The sequence below is a fragment of the Hyla sarda genome, chromosome 2 (assembly GCF_029499605.1).
Source record: "Hyla sarda isolate aHylSar1 chromosome 2, aHylSar1.hap1, whole genome shotgun sequence".
Classification (NCBI taxonomy): Eukaryota; Metazoa; Chordata; class Amphibia; order Anura; family Hylidae; genus Hyla; species Hyla sarda.
Genome location: NC_079190.1, coordinates 312610717 through 312630490, shown reverse-complemented (window position 1 = coordinate 312630490; position 19774 = coordinate 312610717). Strand labels below are relative to the sequence as shown.

General features: G+C 46.0%; 1 protein-coding gene across 15 annotated transcripts in view; it reads left to right on the top strand.

The window, feature by feature from the left end:
• The window catches only part of DCAF6 (DDB1 and CUL4 associated factor 6), a 1246835-nt gene that overhangs the window by 626133 nt on the left and 600928 nt on the right, over positions 1 to 19774 (top strand). For 14 of the 15 annotated variants that reach the window (XR_008888854.1, XM_056557692.1, XM_056557704.1 and 11 more), the window contains one exon: positions 310 to 366. The exons of the other annotated variant lie outside the window; for it this stretch is intronic. Coding sequence is in view for 13 of the 14 variants with exons in the window: in XM_056557692.1 (XP_056413667.1) it covers positions 310 to 366 (57 nt within the window). In the remaining variant the exon portion in view is untranslated. The remainder of the gene's footprint in view (positions 1 to 309; positions 367 to 19774) is intronic. 15 annotated transcript variants of the gene reach the window in all.

Below are 19774 nucleotides of genomic sequence, written 5' to 3'. Positions count from 1 at the left end.
TTTTCTCACCAGAGTACCTATAAGTCAGGGTTTATTCTGATTGTGACCTGCAGTGGGGGGATGGGGTCAGGACTCCTTTGTGTAACCCTTTTTGATAAATGAGTACAAAGCCAATTTTATTGTTTTGTGGTCAGTAACATCACATTTATTTTTATGTACTGTTTGTACAAAGTATTGATATGTTATACATGTTAGCACATAACTAAATATATTTTCCTTTGACTAAAATGCAGTATAATTTTTTTAAACTAAGATATTTGTGTGTGTGTGTGTGTATAGAAGCTACCTGAAATGTAATTCTTGTTTCAGATTCTACTTCTATGATAAGCAAACATCTTGGATCCATGTCACTTGATGAAAAACGGGGTGCGTAACCTACAAAACTAGCAGTATAGTATGGGTTTTTATTTGAGTGCTGTTTTAGTTTGTAGGTTGCAGCTGTATTGGATTTTCATTTTACTGCATATATATATATATATATATATATATATATATATATTTTAATACTGAGCATTTTCTAAAGCTGCAGTTGATGTTTTGGATGTTTTGGGATACTTATCCAGCTATTCAGAGTTTTAAGTTAATTCAGATCATTCAACCTTTTAACTATGTTATTAAAATAAACATTTAGAAAATCCTAAGAACATAGGTACGCCGGTGGAAAACCGTTTGTAATTTGTACATTACTTCTATTAAAATATCTTAAAGGGTAACTCTCATTAAAACTAATTTTTGCTATTGCACTCCTTATGGTAAATAAAAATATTTCTAATATACCGTATTTATCGTCGTATAACACGCACTTTTTAGGCTAAAATTTTTAGCCTAAAGTCTATGTTCGTGTTATACGCCGATACACCCCCAGGAAAGGCAGGGGGAGAGAGGTCGTCGATGCCCGCTTCTCTCCCCCTGCCTTTCCTGGGGTCCAGAGCCCTGCTGCCGGCCCTTCTCACCCCCTGGCTATCGGCGCCGCTGCCCGTTCTGTCCCCCTGACTATCGGTGCCGGCGCCCCATTGCCGGCGCCGATAGCCAGGGGGAGAGAAGCGGCGCCGACAGCCAGGGGGATAGAAGGAGCAGCGGCACCCATTGCCGGCGTCGCTGACCCGTTGCCTCCCCCCATCCCCTGTGGCATAATTACCTTTTGCCGGGGTCGGGTCCGCGCTGCTGCAGGCCTCCGGCATGCGTCCCCGGCGTCGTTGCTATGCTATGCGCGGCGCATTACGTCATTGCGCCGCGCCGTGCATAGCAACAACGCAGGGGACGCACGCCGGAGGCCTGCAGCAGCGCGGACCCGACCCCGGCAAAAGGTAATTATGCCACCGGGGATGGGGGGAGGCAACGGGGCAGCGGCCCCGGCAATCGGTGCCGCTGCCCCTTCTCTCCCCCTGGCTGTCGGCGATAAATACGGTACTTTGTTTTAAAAAAAATGAAGTTTTCTATGTTTTATTTGTGCTTAAAAAAGCTCAAGAGCACATTTTCCCCATCTTATACACAGACTTTGGACCGAAGGCCAAACACTGAAAGTGCAGCCTGGAGTGCTGAGGGGGGTGTGTCCAGCATCATCCAATCATAGCTCCTCTCACACTTAACTGCCATATGTTGTTGGTTGGACACACCCCTTCAGAACTCCAGGCTGCACTTCCTGTGTTTGGACTTCGTTCCAAAATCTGTGTATAAGATGTGGGAAAATGTGCTCTTGAGCCTTTTTAAGCACAAAGTATATTAGAAATATTTTTTATTTACCATAAGTGCAATAGCAAAAAAATTTTTAATGAGTGCCCATTTAAACGTTCCAATACCTATCAGCTTCTGCACACTACAGAGGAAATTGAGTTGTTCTTTTCCGTTTGACCACAGTGCTCTCTGCTGACACTCTTTTATTATAAAATTAAAAAACAAAACACAAAAACAAGTCCAATTGACTGTAACAAAAAGTAGCAAAACTGAACATAAATACAGACTTTCTGTCTCAAAATAACAACTAAAATTTTTCTAACAGGCCAGCCCAGGTAATCTAAAAAAAAAAATTACCTACCTATACCCTACCTATAACGTTCAAAACCACACACACACACACACACATTCCTTATAAAAACATAAATAAAGCTTTCCTCGCCAAAACAAAAAGTATCCAAACTTGGAAACAAAAAAAATTAAGTAACAAAAGGAAAATATGGCGAACTAACTTAACTAAAAATTATCCAACTTGGAGAAAAACACATACACACACATATACATATATATATATATATATATATATATATATATATATATATGAAACGGGATGAGTATTTAACTATATGAGTATCAGCTCATTACATCACCTTCTCAGGCGATGTTCCCTGTTATCAGCTTAGCTCCAGTTACGGTATATAAAAAGCTAATCGGGATTAATGCCAAGCCAGTACTCTCTCTCCAGAAGGAAAGAGGACCCATCTGCAGACAGCTGTTTCGGGGTTCTTGCCCCCTCGTCAGTACAGAGCAGGGTGATCTGGCTTGGCTGAGATGCAGGGCCTTAGACCCCTCATTCCCCTACCCAGAATGCCTGCGGAGTGCTTAGTGGCCCTTGAAAGCTCTGTCACACCAGGAGTGGTGAACTCGCCCTGAGTTAAATACTCATCCCGTTTAGTTGGTCTAAGGCCCCTCATCTCAGCCAAGTCAGATCACCCTGCTCTGTACTGACGAGGGGCAAGAACCCCGAAAAAGCTGTCTACAGATGGGTCCTCTTTCCTTCTGGAGAGAGAGTTCTGGCTTGGCATTAATCCCGATTAGCTTTTTAGATTCCGTAACTGGAGCTAAGCTGATACCAGGGAACATCGCCTGAGAAGGTGATGTAATGAGCTGATTTGCATATTCCCCCCTATATATATATATATACACATATATACACATATAATGACTACATACTAAATACAAAAAATGACTCCCTTCAACTTGGTAAACTGTAGAACAACAGAAAACTGGTCCGACTGCCCATTTAAAACCATAACATTGCTAAAAAAAAACAACAAAAAAACACACAACTTTTGCATAACGACCTGTATAACAATAGAACAAAAATAACATCCTACACTAAACTATCCCATCACCCACCACACCCTCTGGTCATGGGTCAAAGTCAATAGAACACAGTTTGTCCACATTTTGTCCATAACTGACTCATTCCAGACCACCCCACCCAACCTAAAATATACCCCTTCCCACCTAATTATAAACAAAACAATATATACAGAACAATATATACAACAAAACAATATCAGCAATACAATATACCAAAATAGACTACAGAATAGCATGCAATGTCAGGCTGCTGCTTCCAAAGCCGGCAGGATATTGTCATGTATCAAAAGAGGCATGGACTCAAGGGACAGGGACATAATACTCCCCCTTTATAAAGCATTGGTACGGCCTCACCTGGAATATGCTGTTCAGTTTTGGTCACCTGTCCATAAAAGGGACACTGCGGAGTTGGAAAGGGTGCAGAGACGCGCGACTAAACTAATATGGGGCATGGAACATCTTAGCTATGAGGAGCGATTAAAGGAGTTACAATTGTTTAGTCTTGAGAAGAGACGTTTAAGGGGGGATATGATAAACGTATATAAGTATATTAATGGCCCATACAAAAAATATGGAGAAAAACTGTTCCAGGTTAAACCCCCCCAAAGGACGAGGGGGCACTCCCTCCGTCTGGAGAAAAAAAAGTTTAGTCTCAAGGGGCGACACGCCTTCTTTACCGTGAGGACTGTGAATTTATGGAACGGTCTACCTCAGGAACTGGTCACAGCAGGAACAATTAACAGCTTTAAAACAGGATTAGATACATTCCTGGAACAAAATAAGATTAATGCTTATGAAGAAATATAAAATCTCATCCCTTCCCCAATATCGCGCCACACCCCTACCCCTTAATTCCCTGGTTGAACTTGATGGACATATGTCTTTTTTCGACCGTACTAACTATGTAACTATGTAACTATGTAACTATGTAACTATGTAAAAACCCCACAAGGCCCAAGTTTGGTTGCCTGAAAGCCCTTTACAATCTATCCACAGAAAACAAAACAAAAGGCTAAGGTGACATGCATAACCCCCCACCAGGAAGAAGGATGGCAATCCTGATAAAATTACATTTAAATACCTTTCCCTATCAACCTCTAACCCTATCGCTATTTCTTCATGAAACTGGCCCTAAACTTAAACTCACCCTAACCTACATACACTATCCCTGGCCAAAATTAAGGTACTTTACCTTAAGGGCCTAGTACCTAGGGCACATCAAAAGAAAAATCTCTCCATAGGAGAGAAGCCCTACTGGTACCAAGACTGCCATACTCCAAAGACCTGATCTTCCCGTGGTCAACGGTGATGTTCCTACAGACTTCCACCTCGGAGAGGACTTTCTGTTGGGTCGATACTAAACACCGTGCATTCAACGTGTAGTACCTAACCACTAAGCTGACTAAGAATAAAGTGCCCCGATCTCGGCCACCCAGGGTCCTGAATGCCCCATAAGCCCACTCCTGATAGGTAAGGCCGGCAAGCTGACTCCAGCCGAAGGAAGCACCCACCCGGTTGTAGACCCCTATATTAAAGGGACAATGAAGCAGTAAGTGGTCCTTGCTTTCCAGCGTGTCCCCACACTCTTCTCGGGGACATCCCCGGTCATCAGAGTTCCTGCACTTCAGGTTGTCCCTTACATATAGCGTCCCCTGAAAGCAGCACCAGGCCAAGTCCCCAAACTTCTGGGGGATCCTTTTCATGTTTAAAAGGTACAACCCCACCCTCAGATCCCGACATGGGCAGTCCCTGAGCACCAGAGGCTTCTGGAAATGGGTCCACAGAACCCGTTTGTCAAGGAACTGCCTTGACTGGGTCCTGATCTCCAGCACTCCCAGACCCCACCGACGTATCGCCTTCAGAGTCGGGGTAGTGTAAGCCAGAAGATATCCATGGGGCGTACGGAGGTCCTTCACTCGTCTTCCTGGAAGAAAGGCCGAAACCATTCCCTGCAGGAGAGTACCCACGGAGGAGCCCTCTCATTCCAGAGGTTTGCGATGTTGGCTTTCAAGAAGGTGTTCGTTAAGAACACCACCGGGTTTACCATAGATAAATCCCCTAGTCTCCTCGTGCGGTACGTAACCTCCCTCTTGACTAGGTTCATCCTGTTCCCCCATAACAGTTGGAAAAACAGGCTGTAGATCCTAGTATAGTAAGCCTCTGGCAAGATACATACACTGCCCAGATAGATAAACAAGGGGAGCAGGTACGATTTGATCAGATGTACCCTTTCCCTGAGGGTCATAGACCAACCCTTCCACTGGTCCACACTGTGAGCGGCATCCTGGAGCTTACCATCCCAGTTTTTGGTGGGATAATCATCCTGGCCGAATGTGATGCCTAAAACTTTTGCTGATTCTTGGGGCCCTGTAAGTGTGTCTGGGAGATCAAACGTGGGATCCCCCTCCCAGCCAGAGACTCTCACACTTATCCCGGTTGATCTTATACCTGGATGCCTCCGAGTAGCGGTCCACCTCCGACATCACCACATTGACCTCCTCTCTCGAGAAGAGGAAAATAGTGACATCGTCAGCATACACCACCACTCTCTGGGTGACAGCCGGCTCCGCCAGACTCATCCCGACTCCCGCCAATGGTCCGCGACTCACCCTCCTAAGGAAGGGATCGATCGCGAACACATATAAGAGCGGGCTCAAAGGACAACCCTGACGGACTCTGGACCCCACCTCAAAAGAGCGGCCAGACCACCCGTTCACCAGCGGGAAACTCTCTGCCCCTGCATACAAGATCTTAAGCCAATTAACAAAAGTACTCGTTTAGCCATATGTCAGGAGGACTGACCAGAGGTACTCATGGTTCACCCGATCAAATGCTTTGGCCTGATCCAAGGACAGCAAGTACCCCTTCCAGAGACCTGCACTACTCCTCTCCACTGCCTCCCTGACACTAAGGACAGCACTTAAAGGGGTACTCCGGTGAAAACCTTTTTTCTTTTAAATCAACTGATGGCAGAAAGTTAAACATATTTGTAAATAACTTCTATAAAAAAAATCTTAATCCTTCCTGTACTTATTAGCTGCTGAATAATACAGAGGAGATTCTTTTCATTTTTAGATGCTCTCTGATGAAATCACGAGCACAGTTCTCTCTGCTGATGTTATTATAATAATAATAACACTTTATTTATTGTTGTCCTTAGTGGGATTTGAACCCAAGTCCACAGCACTGCAAGGCAGCAGTGCTAACCACTGAGCCACCATGCTGCCCTTAGCATGCATCTGCTATGCATGGTTGCTGAAATGGACAGAGATGTCAGCAGAGAGCACTGTGCTCGTGATGTCATCAGTGTTCCAAAAAGAAAGGAATTTCATCTGTAGCATTCAGCAGCTAATAAGTACTGGAAGGATTAAGATTTTTTAATAGAAGTATTTTACAAATATGTTTAACTTTCTGCCACCAGTTGATTTAAAAGAAAAAAGTTTTTCACCGGAGTACCCCTTTAAGGTGCTTTGGCCTGGAACAGTGCAGTGCTGGGCCTCCGAAAGGAGCCGGGGTGCAAACTTCACCAACCGATTAAACAGTATCTTAGCCAGAAGCTTCCTGTCCATATTGAGAAGTGCTATGGGCCTCCAATTCTCAATATGGCTGGGATCTTTACTCTTTGACAGAAGAATCAGGGCTGACCTCCTCATTGACTTCGGCAGAGTGCCCGAGGAGAGATGCTCGTTGAATACCTCAGTCAAGGGGGGAGCTAAAGACTCCTTAAAGGTCCTGTACCACTCTGATGTTAAGCCATCCGGACCTGGCGACTTCTTAGGGGCAAGCCCCTCGATCGCCAGTCTCACTTCCTCTTCCCTGATTTCTTCTGTCAAAAGATCAAGAGAGGGGTCTACCCCTAGCTCAGGAATGGTTTGTCTGGAAAACCGACCTCTTGTCTCGACCTAGATCCTTCCTCCCCAAGAGGTGCCAAAAGAAGGATCTGACGACCTCCAAGATCCCTGATCTGGACCGATTCAGAGATCCTGTACTATCAATCAGTCATGAAATTACTTTACTACTCACTGACATCTTACAGTTTCTGTAAGGGTTGGGCGAGCGGTACCTGCTGTAATCCCTCTCAAAAACCAAAGATGCGTGCCTATCGTACTGACACCTCATTAGCAAGGACTTCACTCTGGAGATCTCCTCTCGGCTACCTCCAGTCAAGACGAGAAGTTCGAGCTTCCTCCTCAGGGACCTGAGGCTCGAGAGCTGGCGGAAGAACTCCGCAACCCGCTTCTTGAATATCTCCCACCACTCTGACTTACTACTACATAGATCCAGTAAAGGTACCTGACTCTGAAGAAAATCCTCAAAGGACTGTCTTACCTCCGCTTCCTCCAGGAGGAACGAATTCAGCTTCCAATAACCTTTACCCATCCGGGGGGTCTCTGAAACATTCAAGGAAAACAAAATCATACAGTGATCGGAGAACTCCACCTCAACCACGGACACTGCGGAAGACACGGCTTCCTCCTTTAAACAAAACCTATCTATCCTAGACCTGCGACTACCTTGATGATAGGTGAAACCCGCGTGGCCCGAGGGGCGCCGGATGTGGGCATCCTCTATGCGAGCTTCTCTAGCTATGCTAATCAAGGGCTTAATCCTCATAAAGAGATCTTTACGGCCCCGCTTAGTTTGTGGGGCGTAGATGTTAATGAGCCGGAGCTCTTGTCCCTTCATGAAAACATCTAAGATCAGGCACCTCCCCATTTCTAATTCAATAACCCGTGGGCATTCAACAGGAGCGGTAAAAAGGACCGCCACCCCACTGTACGGCTCAGCCGCAAGAAACCAGTGGGAGGGACCGCGCCTCCACTCTCTTCTGGCTTTTACCAGAGAGGCTAGATTTGACAACCTGGTCTCATGTAAAAAGAAAATGTTGGCTTCAACGCGGCCGAGAAAATCAAAGGCTGCAAATCTAGCCGTATCAGACTTTATGCTGGCACTATTAATAGATGCCAGCGTCAATGGTGTGAGTGCCGCCATACAGGGTGATTAAATTAGACGGCCACACCCTTTACTTTTGTTTACCCTTCTTTTTAGCCCCCTCATCCCCGAAGACAATGAGAGGGTAGGACCACTCTTGGACCTATTTTTAGACTCTGATTGGTCCATACGGTCCCCGTCTCCGTCCGGCCCCGGTCTAGCCCTGCCCTCGGAGGAAGGTGCCTCGACAGGACAGGGCCCAGTTCCCCCAAGAGGCTCTTTCTCCCTAGACACCTCACCATCACCTTCACCCTCCAAGGAGGGGGAGGAGATGGTATCGAGGACGAGGTACCGGTTTGACAGGTCAATCAGAGGGGGGGGGGGGGGGGGCAGCCAGGCTTCCGCTTTGGACCTGGCCTGTAGTACCAGGATCTTCAGAGGGCTCTGACCTCTTCTTTCTCCCTTTCCTTTTGCCCTTAACTTTCTTTTTGGGCTTCACCCCACTCTCCTCATCCACACTTTCATAGTGGGAGGAATCGGAAGGGTCGGCCATATTGCCATCCTCTCTGTGAAGTCTCCTGATCTCCTCATCCAGCACATTCTCCTCCAGGGCTTCAGCAGTTACAGGGCCAGCTTCAGGAGCAGGGACTGACACTACCCCCGCCACCTGGGCACTCTCCAGCTCCCTACTCCTTCTACGATTTTCCTCCCGCCTTAGTTTGGCAGGGACCTTTTTCCTCCTCACTAGCCCTGTTGCGCCCCCATCCCTGCCCGTACCCTCCCCAGCCGAGGCAACTTCACAGCTCTCCTCAGCTGGAGCGGTCGCTGCACAGGTGAAGGCGCTTGGACAACTGCTGAAAGGGTGTCCGAGGACACCACACAGGTGGCATCGGATCTGCCGACAGGATGCGACCAGATGACCCACCCCACCACACAAAGCGCAGACCTGCAAAATACAGGCTGTGCTAAAGTGGGTGGGGCTGCCACACCTGTGACAGACCTTAGGTTGCCTCTGGTAGAAGACCTGGATCCTATCACGTCCAAGGAAGGCGGCTGACGGAATGTGGGCAACCGTACTCCCTGAACGCTTGAGTTTGACGGAAAACGTCCAGGCCCCGGACCAGATCCCGTGCTCATCCAAGTTTTTCTTGGGCATGTCCGTCACATCCCCATACCGTCCGAGCCAGGTCATGATGTCATAACAAGAAAGTGACTCGTTACGGGACAAAACGGTCACTTTCTTGACCGAGTTCTGACGGGAAATCGCCTTTAAGGCGAAATCCCGCCAGCCGGGCTCGTTCTTTGCCACTTCGTAGTTTGACCAGTAGAGTTCGAGAACCTCTGGCCGAACGAAACTGACATCAAACTCGGACAAACCGTAGTGGTGAATCAGGGCAAAGATGTCACTTGCCCTGAATTCCATCTGAAGGAGGAGCTCAACCACTTTTGCGCGAGGTGGACACGCATCCTCGCCCCTCCAAATCAGACGGACCACATTCCTAGGGTTATTGTCCTGCCCGGGTGTCAGGAGGGACCAGACCACCTCCCCATTCCGCTCTCGGAAAGCCCCCAAACCGTGCCTCTCTATCCAGAAAGACAGGTCGACTTCACCCCTCCCCTCTACTTGGCTCGACCTGTCGCCCCTACGAAGAGCCTCCAGGAGGCGCTGTTGCAAGTGGCCTCCAGAGCTGGACGGAGACGGGGCCCCCCCCCCGAACCCCCGGCAGTGACATTAGCATAGCTCCTAGGAGCAGTCACTACCGGTGGGGGGGGGGCAGCCGGACCAGACCCAGAACCATCAGCACAACCACTCACACCACTACTCCCATCTTTATTCCCATCCATACCAGACCTTCCACTCTTACAACTACTACTCCCACTATCACTCTGCCACCAGTGCCCGGACACTCCCCCCTCACAGGGAAGTGTCCTGCAACGCCGGTAATGCCCACTGCACTCTTGGAACCGCCCCCCCCCCCCCCAGCAGCACACGGCAGCATAACTTGCCTCTGGTGCTCGGACACGCCCCCCCGCCACCCTGGAGAATTTGACGCCATTTTGTACCCCCCATGCTGGCCCCGTTCCACTATAGAAACAGGGTCTAGTAGTCTGGGGTACCCAGCAGCCTGAACCAGCTTTGCAGCTGGCCCAGACTGCTGGAAAGGACTAAACGCAAAGGACACTGTTTCTTGAACTTTCTGTTTCTTTTTCTTCCTTTTCTTCACCAAATCCTCTTTGCCCAGATTCTCACCGAAGGCGAAATGATCCAAGTGGGTAGGTGACTCCTGCTGTATGATGGCTCTCAGCAAACCCCCACTGGCCAGGTCCTCTTCACTGCTATCTTCACCATCACTAGAGGGTAGCGCCACCTGATATGGCTCATGGTAGCTATCTTGTTTCCACAACTTCACCTTTACCTGACTCTCCGTCACCTTCCTCCCCTCCATCATCCTCCTCACTGCTGTCTTCATGGCTTTCTGCACCTTCTTGCCTCACTTTAAACCTGTCTTCATTATACAACCTTTCTTTAAAGAACCCTGCACCCCCAGCAATGTTTTTTATGGCCGCCTCCACCTCAGCCACCTCTATTTTCAGTGCCTGTGCCTGAGCAGAAAACTTCATGCATGAGGCATGTTCAGCCTGGTAACGTGTGAACTTTAGTTCTCCTCTCAGGCTCTGAAGTCTTCTGCACAGCTCCTTGTATTCCGCCATCTTGGCCTGGATCCATGACCCATAGGTTTCCAGGGACTCTCTTGGACCCTGCACCCCCCATTGCTGGGGTTATGGAGTAGCAGAAGGTCCGCTGCTGTTGCCAATAGCCTTGCATCCTTCCGGTTTGGACGGGGGAGCGGGCTCCACATTTCTGCGGGCCCTGCTGGAACGTCTCACCCCGACCTTGGAACTGGCTGTAGACACTTTCTTCCCCCCTCTCACCAGCCGGGAACGAGAGTTAGAAGCCAGGGGGTCCATGCAGGAAAGCCTTCCCAAGGAGCCTGCCACACTTCTCGGAAAGGCTTGATGAACCCCCCGCTCTCCTCTTCTCTGCTTCAAGTCTGTGGAGCTCAAACAGGGACACACCCACACACTGTTCACACTGAACTCTTCTGGACTACAGGATGTGCCCTCTGCTGACACCTCTGTCTGTGTTGGGAGCTGGCCAGAGCAGGAGAGGTTTGCTATGGGGAGTTGCTCCTACTCTGGACAGTTCAGGTGTCAGCAGAGAGCACTATGGTCAGTCTGAAAAGAACTTCACAACTTCCTGTGCAGTATACAGCAGCTGATAAGTACTGGAATTAAAAAAACATTTTTTTATATAGAAATAATTCACAAATCTAACTTACAAAAGATTGGTCTCACCAATATCAAAACAAACAATATTAATGATTCAAAAAGACAGAACAAAAAGGATAGCCTTCTCATAAAAAAAACACCCTTAAAACCACACACACACCTCAAAAGCAACAGAAGGAGAGCCCCCAAAGGATATGCCATCAAATTACTGATACTCAGCTCTTTACAATATCAATGTCAGTGAAATACTCAAACAATATAACAAAAAAAGCCAATAGATTACGCGATTGGGACAAGCTGGTATCCAGGGACCACCTGCGTCACCACCTGTAAAGAGCTGATTGGGATTTATTTTTATCAGTGATTTGATTGGATCTCTTCCTGCTCCTTTTGCGTTGTGTGGTTTTAAGGGTGTTTTTTTAAAGGGAGGGCTATCCTTTTTGTATTGTCTTTTGGAATCATTAATAAAGATTGTTTCTTTTGATATTGGTGTGACCAATCTTTTGTTTGTTACTTGTAATGTGGATTGGCATTGCTGGACTGTAAGAGTTTATAATTTACAAATATGTTTAACTTTCTAGCCCCAGTTCATTTGAAACATTTTTTTCCACCAGAATACCCCTTTAAAAACAAACAATAACGGAACTGCTGCTTATGGATACCAGCGTATTTAATGCAATAGAATAACTACAAATCACAAAGCAACTGAAATGAAGCATGGCTTTTAATAGTTTGGCAGCATTACTTTGTCTAACTCAAAGTTTAAAGCTTGAAGTTTGCTGTGAAATGCTCTTTACTTGCAGGCTTGACTCTTGGGAATGAGAGCAGGGCTGCTAAAGTTATGGGGTTGGGGATGTATAACATATGCACTTTTATGATATACTAGCTGAGTACCCGGCATTGCCCGGTTTTTCCTTCCTAATCCTTGTTGGGGAGGAAAATCAACAAGGGAGGAAATATCCCATCCTTCATATCCCATCCTCATATATTGTTGTCATATCCCAGCCCCATAACCCGTCCTCATATCCAGTCCTCATATCTCAACTGCCCATCTCGACCTCATATCTTGACCTCCTATCTTGACCTCATATCCCAACCTTCTTTCCAGTCCTCATATCCTGTCCTCATGTGGAACTGATTTGTGATGAAGATATTGTAAGCTGAAAATAGAAAGGGACGTGGCTTTGTGGGACTGGTCGTGATTTGCAAGCCAGACCGATGCACAAAAAGGGTAGATGATAAAAGGGGTGGGGCTTAAAGAGTGGACGTATCTTTATGAGATGTTGTGTTGCTTGCAAGCCAGACTGACACATTCACTAGGAGATGCAGAGCTGAGCTTGTGGAGTAAGGTACTGGAAGTCCCATATACTTGCATGGGACTTGAAACAAAAAAACATCTTTTATAAAAGGATATATGTAAGGGTTAATTTAACTATCATATATTTTTATTTGACATATAAGTAATATGTGTACCAGGTATTATTGAAATATCTCCAGCCATACGGAAGTTATGTGGGAACATACATTTCCCATTGATTTGCATGGGACTTTAAACAAAAAAACCCGACCCTCACAAATGGGGGTAGTTAAAGGGGTACTCCGCCCCTAGACATCTTATCCCCTATCCAAAGGATAGAGGATAAGATGTCAGATCGCCGTGGTGCCGCTGCTGGGGAACCCGGGGATCGCCGCTGCGGCACCGCGCTCTCATTACAGCACAGAGCGAGTTTGCTCTGTGCGTAATGACGAGCGATACGGGGGACGGAGCAGCATGACGTCATGGCTCCGCCCCTCATGACATCACGGCCCGTCCCCTTAATGCAAGTCTATGGGAGGGGGCGTGATGACCACCACGCCCCCTCCCATAGACTTGTATTGATAGGGAGGGCCGTGATGTCACGAGGGGCGGAGCCGTGACGTAACGATGCTCCGGCCCCTGTATTGCCTGTCATTACGTGCAGAGCGAACTCACCAGCAGAGGGACCCCAGCGGGACCCCAGCGATCTGACATCTTATCCCCTATCCTTTGGATAGGGGATAAGATGTCTAGGGGTGGAGTACCCCTTTAAGGGTTAAATTAACTATCTTATATTTTAAGTGGACATATAAGTAACATGTGACCAAGTATTATCGAAATATCTCAAGCTGTTTGGAAGTTATGCAGTAACATATATTTCCCATAGACTTGTATGGGACTTTAAACATAAACCCCGCCCCTGGCAAATGGGGTTTGTAAGGGTTAAATCACCTATCCTATGTTTGTTGTTGACATATAAGTAACATGTGTGCCAAGTTTCATGTTAATATCTTTAGCCATTTGGACATGATGCTGGAACATACACACATGCACACACACACACACACACACACACACACATACACATACACTTTGGGGGAGATTTATCATTAGGTGTCTATTGTAGACTCAGATCTACCCTTTTACACTGCTCGTCTAATTTACACCCTTGATCAAGATTTACTAAAGTTGTGCACTCCTTTGATAAATTTTGTGCAAATATAGAAAGCCCCCCCCCCCCACCTACGGTGCACTCCTTCTCTACCGCACACTTCACAGAGCCGTGGCATTTTCCCGCTGTATGCTGCTCATATAGCTAGTAGTGACAGAGCAGCAGTGTGTGCCGAACAAAACTCTGCACAATAGTAAAATCATAAATCTTTATAAAGTACACAGAGGGGGAGATTCTCAAAGATTTTTTGCTTGAAAAGTATCGGCCACATTTTCAAAGAGCTTTGTGCCGCGGTTTACACTGTTAACATCAGTTTTGTAAAAGTTGGCGTGTCCACGTATATTGTTTGCTTTACATGAAATTTTCAAAGGGCTGAGAAATTTCACACCAGCTTTTTGATAGAAATCACAGAAATGGTTGTAGTTTTATTGTTTTCGTTTTCTTCTCATTTAAGATACGTGAATGCGGAGGGACTAAGTCAGATTCAGCGGATTGCGATGATAAACAGCGTTTTTTTTCAATGTGTTGTGTTTTTTATAATTGAATTTACAGGCTTAGTAGTGGAAGCCGTCTTGTAGATAGAATCCATTACTTAGCCAGGGATTAGCATTAGCTCCAAAATCAGTTAGCGCTAACACCCAATCATTTCTCCCCGGTACCTGCTGCCACAGGGGTGGCTGGAAGAGCCAGTACCAACAGGCCCAGATGGTCAAAAATGGTGCTCCTGGGCCTAGGCGGTAACAGGATGGTATTATTTAGGCTGGGTAGGGCCAGTAACAATGGTCCTCGCCCACCCTGGTAACATCAGGCTGTTGTTGCTTGGTTGGTATCTGGCTGGTAGTGAAAAAATGCGGGAACCACACACGTTTTATTTATTTAAAATAATAAAAAAATAAATAAAAAAACGCATAGGGTTCCCCCTATTTTCAGTATCAGCCAGATACCATCCAAGCAACAACAGCCTGACGTTATCAGGATGGGCGGGGACCATTATTACTGGCCCTCCCCAGCATAAATAATGCCAGCCAGTTACTGCCTTGGCCCAGGAGTGCCATTTTTGATGCTCCGGGCCTGTTGTTACCGGCTCTTCCCACCACCCCTGTGGCGGTGGGTATCGGGGTAATAATTAGAGGTTTGCGTTACATGATTTTGGGGCCAACTCTAAGCCCTGGCATAGTAATGGATTCCGTCTATAAGTTGGCTTCCACTACTAAGCTTGAAAATGCTATTAAAAAAACACAACACTTTGAAAAAAACACTCCCCCACAAGCCCTCGTTAACCATTTTATTGAAATAAAAAAAAAACGCTGGTCATCGTCGCAGTCAACCGAGTCTGACGTAGTCCTCTGCATTCAGGTATCTGAAATGAGAAGTAAAGAAAAACAAGGTGCACATAATGCAGCGTGTTCCTAAACAGGGAGCCTCCAATTGTTGCTAAACTACAACTGTCATCATGGGGGCTGTAGTTCAGCAACAGCTGGAGTCTCCATGTTTGGGAACACACTGCCAGAAAGGCTCTGTTCCCATTGTGCAAAACTCATAATGAGAACAGAGTCCGGCCTGGATTGTGTATCTGTCCCTCTGCCTTGGACTACTTCTCCCATCATGGGACAGAGTCTGTCCCATGATGGGAGTAGTTGTAGTACCGCAGCGCTGAGGTATGGCACTTGCACATCCCCCGACTGCGGGACTTTTAGGACTACTACTCCCATCATGGACATACTCCATCCATGGTGGGAGTTATATTCCAGGGGCTGAGGTGCAGATCGCAGCAGGTCCTTCTCCATAAATCCGCTGCGATCCACATTTATTAAGTTAACAAGCTGGCGGCACATTCGGCTACACTACACTGCCCTCCAGCTCCAGGCTCCTGTATACATCTCTCATAATTCATTATCGCCGCAGCCAGGAGACGGGAGCTCTGATTGGTGAATAGCTATTCACAGTTAATAAATGCGAATTGCAGCGGGTCCTGTATACACCGCTCATAATTCATAATTGCTGCCACTGGGAGACAGGAGCTCTGATTGGTGAATAGCTATTCACCAATCAGAGCTCCCGTCTCCCTGTGGCCGCGAGTATGAATTATAAGAGATGTATAGAGGAGCCTGGAGCCGGCGGGCAGCGCAGTGTAGCCGCATGTGCCGCAGGCTTGTTAACTTATTAAATGCGGATCGCAGCGGCAGGTCTCTGGAGAATGATCTGCTGCAATCTGCACCTCAGCCCCTGGACTATAAATCCCATAATGGACAGAGTTTGTCTATGATGGGAGTAGTAGTCCTAAAAGTCCCGCAGCTGGGGGATGTTCAAGTGCCATCCCTCAGTGCAGCGGTACTACAACTGCTCCCATCATGGGACAGACTCTGTTCATGATGGGAATAGTAGTTCAGGGACTGAGGGGCCGATCGCACCGGGTCATTCTATAGAGACCCACTGCGATCCACATTTATTAACTGTAGAAGCCGGCGGCACATGCGGCTACACTGCGCTGCCCGCCGGCTCTTGTATACACTGTCATAATTCATAATCGCCGCCGCCAGGAGACCGGAGCTCTGATTCACCAATCAGAGCTCCCGTCTCCCGGGCGGGGAGTATGAAATATGACAGCTGTAAACAGAAGCTGGCGAGGAGTGCAGTTTAGCCACATGTGCCGCCGGCTTTTACAGTTAATAAATGCGGATCGCAGCGGGTCTCTGGAGATTGACCTGGTGCAATCTGCCCCTCAGCCCCAGGACTATAACTCCCATCATGGGCAGAGACTGTCCATGATGGGAGTAGTAGTCCTAACTGTCTCAAAATTGTTAATTTATTATATTTCCAAAATACAAAGAGAAACACAAGTTTCACATTCTCAGATGCTTTAGAACGCTTTGGTACGTGTCCTCCGAGGTGGTGTATATTTGCACAAGAAAAGTGCATTTGCGCATTTTTTTGCATTTAAAGAAAAAAACATACAGTTAATAAATTCGATTCTACAGTAGAAAGTACTCTATGGTAAACTTAACCGTAGACATGGCTATGAAGAATTCTATCAGATTTTGCGCCAGAAATTTTTTGCGTTAAAAAATAAACACAAAAAAGCAATACAATGATAAATTCCCCCCCCATTGAGTTCTATATATATATAGATTATCTTATGGGAACTTTCTTCTGTCTTAGGCTGGGTTCACACTACGTTTTGTCCCATACGGGAGCGCATACGGCAGGGGGAGCTAAAAGCTTGCGCTCCCGTATGTGACCGTATGCGCTCCCGTATGTCATTCATTTCAATGAGCCGACCGGAGTGAAACGTTCGGTCCAGTCGGCTCATTTTTGCGCCGTATGCGCTTTTACAACCGGACCTAAAACCGTGGTTGACCACAGTTTTAGGTCCGGTTGTAAAAGCGCATACGGCGCAAAAATGAGCCGACCGGACCGAACGTTTCACTCCGGTCGGCTCATTGAAATGAATGACATACGGGAGCGCATATGGTCACATACGGGAGCGCGAGCTTTTAGCTCCCCCCTGCCGTATGCGCTCCCGTATGGGACAAAACGTAGTGTGAACCCAGCCTAAAGTTGAAAATTGTGAAACCTCTACTTGCAGGATAAGCCAGCTAGCCACACAGTACCATATTCTTATGTTCCCCTTCTCTTCATAGAAAGCTAAAAGTAAACATGTTTAACCCTTTAAAGATAGAGCCTATTGCATATTTGTTTTTGTTTTCAATACCTGTTTAACCCTTTAAAGATAGAGCCTATTGCATTTTTGTTTTTTCTTCCTAACCAAGAGTCATGACTCTTTTATTTTTCTATCCACAGACCCATATCAGGGCTTGCTTTTTGCACCACAAATTGTACTTTGTAATTACATTTGGTGAAATCCCAAAAATATTATTTGTGTTGGGAAATTGAAAAGCATTTCAGTTTTACTCTGTACGCTTTATGGTAAAACTGACATGTTTTCTTTATTCTGTGGGTCAATACAATTAAATGATCCCCACGTTACATTTCTATTATTGTACTGTTTTTAGAAAAACTCAAACTTTCTTTAACAAAATACGTATGTAAAAACTTTCCTTTTCTGACCCCTAAAACTTTCAGATTTTTCCGTATATGCAGCTGTATGACAGCAAATTTTTGTTTGTTGTGAACTGTAGTTTTTATTGGTACCACTTTTGCGTCTATTTGACCTTTTGATCACTATTTATTTTTTTGGATGTGATGTGGACATTTACGCACACGCTGATACAAAATGTTTATAACTTTTTTGTTACACTTTTTTTGTAAAATGGGAAAAATGGGTGATTTAACATTTTATTAAGGGAGGGGCTTATTCAGTTTTTTTTTTTAAAACCTTTTTTTTTACTATTTGTTTTTACATTTTATAGCAATCACTCCATTGCTAATACTGATCAGTGTTATGCATAGAACTGATCAGTACTATCTGCGATCTGAGAAGGAAATTGCAGCAGAGCAGTAAGAGGAAGGGGACCTCCAGCTGCCATCTTGGCTCTTTGGACCAAGGATACCATTCCGTGGGTGTTATGATGAGTCTTACTAAGCCCCCGTTATGCTTCAGATGCTGTGATTAGTATTGATCACGTCATCTAAAGGGCAAATGAAGGGCATCAGCGTGATCGCTTTGTCCGCCATTACTCACGGAGGACCCACTGTGCACTCCCTTCATGTACAGAATGTAAATATACGTAATAGTTTTTTAAGTACCAGGGCACCAGGATATACATTTTAATGGGCACTGTCAATAGATAATCCTATCTGGCTGCAGCATCATCTTTGTCCAAGCTGTCAAAGTCCAGGAAGTTGCTAGGACATGTCAAAATGTTTGCATAAGGACAGTGGCCATTTAACATAAAAATATAGGTGGGAGAGGGGCACATGCATACTCTACTTATGAGGAAAGTCACATGTATTGCAATATTTGTGCCTTTTACTGCTTTTAAGCCATTTTAAGTGGTGCATTGCTGCTCCATAAGGGTGAAAACCTGACCAAACTACCAAGAACATGGCCAAGCCAAGGAAAGGGTCAGAGAAGCTTACCCCATTACTGTCACAAACTATCCCAGAAATCTTCCATAGGGCCAAGGCCTTCAACATACTAGTGGATGCCTCCTACACCAGTTGAGAAAGATAAGTCTGCTATGCAGCAGTCTCAAGTATCGGAAAATGTTCTGAATCCTGCTAACATGTTTCAGTCCATACAAAGATTGTTCAGAGATGAACTTGCCCAAGCTGTGGCTCACTAAGCAGCTGTTGGACAAAGGCCATCACGTATCCAATATGGCAGCAAGAGTGGAGAAGCTGATTGATGCCATTCACTGGGATAGGCTTAACATTGAGATGCAGCTAAACTATAGGCCCTAAAATTAAATCTGGAAGATCTGGATAATCATCTGTGTTAGCGTCCTTCCTGAGTCATCTAAGGACTTGGTCACAAGCCTTTTTCAAGCTTCACTACTAAAAGGGAATCCTGTACTACTGAGATTGAACAGCAAACATTCATTTATCTGGTATTCACTAAGCCAAGGAATCCAAATGTCCCTTGTGATTAAAGCTTCCTTATGCTAATGTACCTAATCAACTGCTTTAGGCTATCCACACTCTTACTACTCTGGGTGGGCAGGGGATTGAATATTGATGAGGCAAGGGAGCTGGACAAGCTGGCTCCCCGCCACCATTGTCCAAAGCTGCGCAATAAAAACAAAATTAGTAATCTGCATAACTCTGGAAATACTTTTACCTAAATATGTAAGTAACTCCTCTTACTCTGGATAGCAAAAATTAGCAAGCCTTGGCCAGACCAGCTGTATTGTAATATATACTTATTACCTGTACTCGGCCATTTCCCCCCCTCTGACTGAGACAGAGAACATGTGACACTTTGTTCTGCATTTCAGTGTCTTCATTTTGTAAACCACACTCCCTTTTGACATCAAATCAGCAAGCCATGCCCCTTTCTAACTTCGTCTAACCAAGCCACCCCTTCTCTATTATAGATTTTCAAGCCATGCCCCTTTTGACAT